The sequence below is a fragment of the Acinonyx jubatus genome, chromosome B1 (genome assembly GCF_027475565.1).
Source record: "Acinonyx jubatus isolate Ajub_Pintada_27869175 chromosome B1, VMU_Ajub_asm_v1.0, whole genome shotgun sequence".
NCBI classification, from domain to species: domain Eukaryota; kingdom Metazoa; phylum Chordata; class Mammalia; order Carnivora; family Felidae; genus Acinonyx; species Acinonyx jubatus.
In genome coordinates this window covers 70,063,774-70,069,739 of record NC_069382.1, presented here as the reverse complement: position 1 = coordinate 70,069,739, position 5,966 = coordinate 70,063,774, and the positions used below count along the sequence as shown (strand labels likewise).

Sequence of the window (5,966 nt, the reverse complement as noted above, 5' to 3'; positions counted from 1 at the left end):
CTAGAAAAAAAGAAATCATCAGTGCTAGTCTATTTCCTCCACAAAATGATGGAATGATTATAGCTGTTAGGATAAATATGGCAACTTCAAAAGAAGATATTAGAAGACACGACTAATATTTTTGTTTCAAGAAACTACAAAAACCCCCCAAAGACTTATTACCTGAATAGATGAATATATCTGAAATGTTTATTGCACTCATATATATTGCTTAGAGGCAATACAATTATTTATAGGGCTGTTTTAAATACAATTTGAAACTTCAAACTTGGAACTTGCACAAAATTTAAATAAATCACAAATGTGCTATGCTTTCTTGGCACACAAGACCATATGTCTCAATATCATGGTGAAAGCAATAAACAGTCCATTTGAAGACTGGATTTCAGTGTAATTAGCTATGTATTTAAAATCTCTTGGGGCCATGGGATGCTGTCTGTGTCATAACATCATTCATAAGAGAAATGTGATCATCACCAGGTATGGAACTTTCAGGAAATACTCATTTTCAGGAAGGATTTGGATCCCTATATAATTACTAACCAGGCAAGCTTTGGAAAATCAAATTGGAAAACAGGTAGACAGGAGAAATTATTTCAACTCACCCTCAGTAGATGGGGGATGAAGAAGAGGTGTGTGTGGGGGGAGGGATACAGAGTCAAAATGAGGCAATTATGAACCAATGTTGAATCATGTTCTTGCAACTCTCGTGCCAGAGCTCTGAAGCAGCCTAGATCCAAGCACCACCACTTTGACAGAGATCATTTATGTTTAGCAGCAGAAGTTCAATGAATGGCAGCAGTAATTTACCTGCAAGTTCCAAAAATGTGAAAGCCCCCGATGATGCTAAAAAGTGGAGGCCTGATCGGGTTGCTAGTGCTCTGGCTGGAAGATTTCTGTGAGGATCACTCTCCTTCATAAATAACTGAAGATAAATATTTTATTGGGGTGATAGAACAAATCATTGATTAACTCTCATGGATCCTACTTTATGCAACTATTGGCCAGTAGTCACTAGATTGAATCAAAATATAAACTGTCAAACTTTTCTGTACTCTCTTTTCTCAGTCTATCTGGAGGGTTCTACAACTTTTAAAAACCTGTATGCATGTTAGGAATCATTGTAATGAGAAATTAAATGATCACTTTCATATGTAATATAGTTTGGCTCAAACTTGATTCCTAACTATGCTGATTTTCTAGATCAAAAACCTTAGAATATAGGTTTAAATATAGGTTTTTAGAATACAGCATAAAATACTAAACTAGCTGTTTTAATTTTGCTTGTAGTTAATTGCCAAAAAAAATTGTTATTCAGTAAGATAAGTATGTTTGGTATTTGCTTTAGCCTCTCAATCCCAGTTCTTGTTTTGCTTGAATCTATAGGTGTGACAAGGAACATATGAAATCAGAGACCATCCTAATGCCCATATTTTCATACATTTTGATACAAAGAAAAAGTCATTTTTGATAATCCTTGAGCGAATATGATAATGCACAAGTTGAGAAAAATTCATACAGTTATATAAAATAAATTAGAACTAGGTGATGTTTTTGGAGAATTTTGGACTCCTAAGTTGATTATTTATATGGTGTTTGAAGTTAACTTCAGTAAATTATTACACCATTTTATCATATTTTGCTCATTATATTTGTTTTCAGGGAAGTCTCTCCTCCTTTTCAAAATATGAACATATGCAACAGTGTCTCTTTTAAGAACACTGTTTAATTAGGTTAATTAATTAATTTATTTTTGAGAGAGACCAAGCACATGGGTGTGCATGTGCATGAACAGGGGAGGGGCATAAGGAGGGGCAGAGGGAGGGAGGGAGAGGGAGAGAGAGAGAGAGAGAGAGAGAGAGAGAGAGAGAGAATCTTAAGCAGGCTCCAGGCCCAGCAAGGAACCCCACATGGGGCTCGATCTCATGACCACGAGATCATGACCTGAGCTGAAATTGAGTCAGATGCTTAACCGACTGAGCCACCCAGGTGCCCCAACACTATTTTATTTGTAACAGTTGGCTAAAGAATGAAAATTATTACTGTAAAAGTATACTATGGACTGGACAGATATATAATTTTAATATAGTCAAAGTATCTTCCTGTACATTTAGCCTGAAGTTTTAAACATCAATTCATGACTCACCACAAATATTGCCTCCCATTTTAACATGGGCATAGCCATCTACTCCCCATGAACTTCCCCATGAGTTCCGCACAATCCAATATGGAGTATTTCCTACAAGATATAAAATGGCAACAAGTTCTGAAAAACTCAGATTTTTTTGTGAATGCATGTTTATTTAAAGGCTAGTTCTGGAGAAGTATAGTAGCTCTGAGCAAAAGATTAAAAATGTAATGTTATTCTAATATATACTAGCCAAGTAAATCGGAGCTGTAGTTAGTGTCACACTCTAATAATGGAAAAATACACGTTTGAATTTGGATAGCATGAAATGAAAACATACACGCAATTCCAGGGAATTAGGAAAAGGGGCGCGGGGGGGAAAGAACTGTTAGATATGTATGATAAAATAATAAGCAGGTCTTTTTTCCCAAAAAGTATTGTAAACATTCCAGGTGGAGAATGCACATTATTTAAATCAAGAATTATCATCGTTTTAACAAGGTATTAATTGATTGGTGTGGGGGGGGGGGGGACATGACAGGGCATTTGTACCTGGAAGTCTACTGAAAAGCTGTAAAGGTCTTAGGAGGACTTAGACATAGAACAACCAAATTTCAGCTTGGTTGATTGAATGGCTGATTGATTTTTAAATGTTTTTATTTATTTTTGAGAGAGAGAGAGAGATAGAGTATTAGTGAGGGGGTGGGCAGAGAGAGAGGGAGACACAGAATCCAAAGCAGGTTCCAGGCTCCGAGCTGTCAGCACAGAGCCCGATGTGGGGCTCAAACCCACAAACCATGATATCATGACTTGAGCTGAAGTCGGATGCTTAACTGACTGAGCCATCCAGGCGCCCCGAAATTTCAGCATTTTAAAAATAATGGCGATCATTTGTTAATCAGAGTTCAGGCTGGAAAGTAACCAATCAAGTCTGTTCAGCACTTACCTATTTTATCAAACCCGGTTATGAGAACTGCATGATTTGCTTCTCCACTAGAGCAATGGTGCTGTATTATGCCTCCTAAATAGTCTTGCCAGCTCACTGCATCTACTACCACGACCAACGGGCCAAAGGTGACAAGTGCTTTTGCCATTTTGTCTTCTTGGTCACTACCAAAAGAGGAAATATACAGTCAAGGAGGTGAGAGAGAGAACACAAGCAGGGGAGGAGCAGAAAGAGAGGGAGACTGAGAATCTCAAGTAGGCTCCATACCATCAGCCCAGAGCCCCATGTGGGGTTTGAATCCACAAACCGTGAGATCACGACCTGAGCCGAAATCAAGAGTCAGACACTTAACCGACTGAGCCACCCAGGTGCCCTAAGGAGGTTAGTTTTTGAGGTAAAGATATTTTATAATCTATTTAATCTGTGCATGGTTAGGAATAGATTTGGTTGCAATTACAGAAGATGTAAAGAACGGAAACTAGAAGAAGTCTGGGAGATCGACAGCCCAGGACTGCTATGAGGCTCCAAGATACTGGAAGTCAGAATCTTTCTAGATTCTCCTTCTGCCATGTGAGGGTCCCATTGCCAAGGTCAATTTGTGGTCCAAGGTGGCTGCTGGAGCTCTAGCCATTCAACATATCTTTTAAACAGCAAAAAGGAGAACGAAGGGCTACATTCCTGTCAAGAAGACTTCCGAAAAGTAACGTGCACATTGTGCATATGCCTATATGTATATGTATTGGCTAGTACTCAGTTACGGGTTAACTAAGTTTAGCTTCAGGGAAGATGGGAAGTGGAGTTTTGTAGCTAGCTAGAGCATCTAGTTCTAAGGGGATTCTTCTAATAAGGAAAGTGAGAAGACTGAATGCACGGAGACATATCTCTGCCACACCATGTGAGAATCAAGAAACTGACCAACTTCTGTTAATGGAACACCAAATGTAGAAATCATAGGGGAGGGTTATCTCAAAGTGGCGACTGTCATTATGCAACAGAAGAGATGCCAAGGTGCCAGGAGAACCAGTACTAGATCGCAAAGACTGCGAAAGACATAGTTATTGCTCTCACACATGGACGTGTACTGATAAAGCCTAATGTTACACAACACTCAGCCGTCATCAATCTTGGAAGTATGTGATTAAACCATTATTTACACTTTTACAGGTCAGCTTTGTGTGTGGACACTGAAACCAAGTCACTCACATTTCAAGCCATTTAGATAGCATTTGGGAGTGTATTGCCACAGCAAGCTATGGTTGGATTTGTAGCTTGAAAGAGTAAATAATCCATCGTCATATCCAGCCGGAGATCAGTTTCTATCAAGGGGATATTTTGTCCACAGGTGGGGAAAAAATTGAGTGCATAAGAGAATTTATTGAGACAGAAACTACACATTCATTCTAAACATTTATCCATATTACCTGTTAACACGAAGATCTTTTTCTTGGAGATCTATAAGCAGTCAATCCTAATTTTTGCTACCGTAATAATAACTTGTATTCATTAATATTACCTTGAGACAGGTAGGGTATAGTCCGTGAAGTTCCACATAGCTAGGTTCAAATTCCAGCTACAGACTGGAGTCATTTCAGTCACACTGGAGTCCAGTGACTCCAGCAGGTGACTGAAGTCATCTATGTCGCAAATCAGTATAAGGATAAAATTGTAGGTATAAATTTTATAGCATGCCTACACATAAATCATACTCTACATTTAAAATAAATATTGCTTCCTTTTCTTATTTCTAAGTTATCTAATAAACCAATTTTGCTCAGCATAGATTGTAGTGTATAATGTGTATTTTATTGTATTCAAATTTTTGAACATTTTATAGTAAAAATTTTGACTATTTTGCTATCCAAATATGACAAATAGGATTATCTCTGTAAAACAGTGATACAGCTGTCTCTACCTTTTGAAGAAAACAAAAGCTATACCGTAAATATATGACATCAAAGATCCAGTGTCAAGGACAGCATGATGGAAAGAGAAACATCAAGAAGAAGAAATAGTTTTTAGAATGCAAAGGGTAATTAACATTGTACGATCAAAAACCAATTGAGTAATAGTCTCTGCTTGGAGGCAGCACTAAAGAAAAGATATCAAAGATGCTGGAAGATACGAAATAGGAAGACATGCCAGTCAAGACCAGCAGGCAAAAGTTCCATTTAGCCCCAGAACCGACTAGCATTGTTACCATCTGTGTTTCAGAAAGACGTTGGCATTTATCAAGTCAAAATATACTCCAAACAGCATCTTTTTTCCATTATTAGCCCAATATAGAATTACAATTGACCGTGAACCCAGGGATAGGGGTGCCGAACCTCCACATAGTTGAAAGTCCACATATAGCTTTTGACTCCCCAAAGCCTTACTGTTGACTGGAAGACTTGCTGATAACATAAGCAGTGGATTAACCCATTTTTTGTACATTTTATGTACTCAATTACTGTATTCCTGCAATAAAGTTAGGGAAAAAAGTTTTCGTAAAATCATAAGGAAAATAAAATACAGTACCATATTGTATTTACTGGAAAAAAACCCACGTATGAGTGGAACATGCAGTTCAAGCCTGTGTTGTTTGAGGGTCAAGTGTACTATCAAAATACACTCTGCTGATAATGGACACGTTATCAAATCTTTTCCCATATGCTTACTATCCACTTTATGGATCAGTAAGATACAAATCCTACAATCTTTAAAAGAATTCTCGAGTTTACTGTCATCGAGATTTAGTGACTAAGGTAGGTCTTTTCTGTTCTAGACTCTACATGAGTATGTAGATTCCCATTTTCTCATTCCTAGAATTCAGTGTGTTAATACTGTGCCCTAGTTTTTCAGTCCATTGTTAATACGGGGTTCCTTCTCTTTTTCTTGACATAGTCACTCTCA

The 5,966-nt window shown here is 37.8% G+C and overlaps 1 protein-coding gene across 2 annotated transcripts in view; it reads right to left on the bottom strand.

The window, feature by feature from the left end:
* CTSO (cathepsin O) overlaps positions 1-5,966 on the bottom strand; it is a 28,343-nt gene that overhangs the window by 11,684 nt on the left and 10,693 nt on the right. Inside the window, exons 6-7 of one of the 2 annotated variants that reach the window (XM_015080621.3) lie at positions 3,075-3,238; positions 2,147-2,239 (exon numbers count right to left, since the gene is read on the bottom strand). In XM_015080621.3, the coding sequence (XP_014936107.2) occupies positions 2,147-2,239; positions 3,075-3,238 (257 nt within the window). Of the gene's footprint in view, positions 1-2,146; positions 2,240-3,074; positions 3,239-4,120; positions 5,532-5,966 lie in introns of those variants that run through there. The other variant, XM_053216807.1, reaches the window with a different exon arrangement.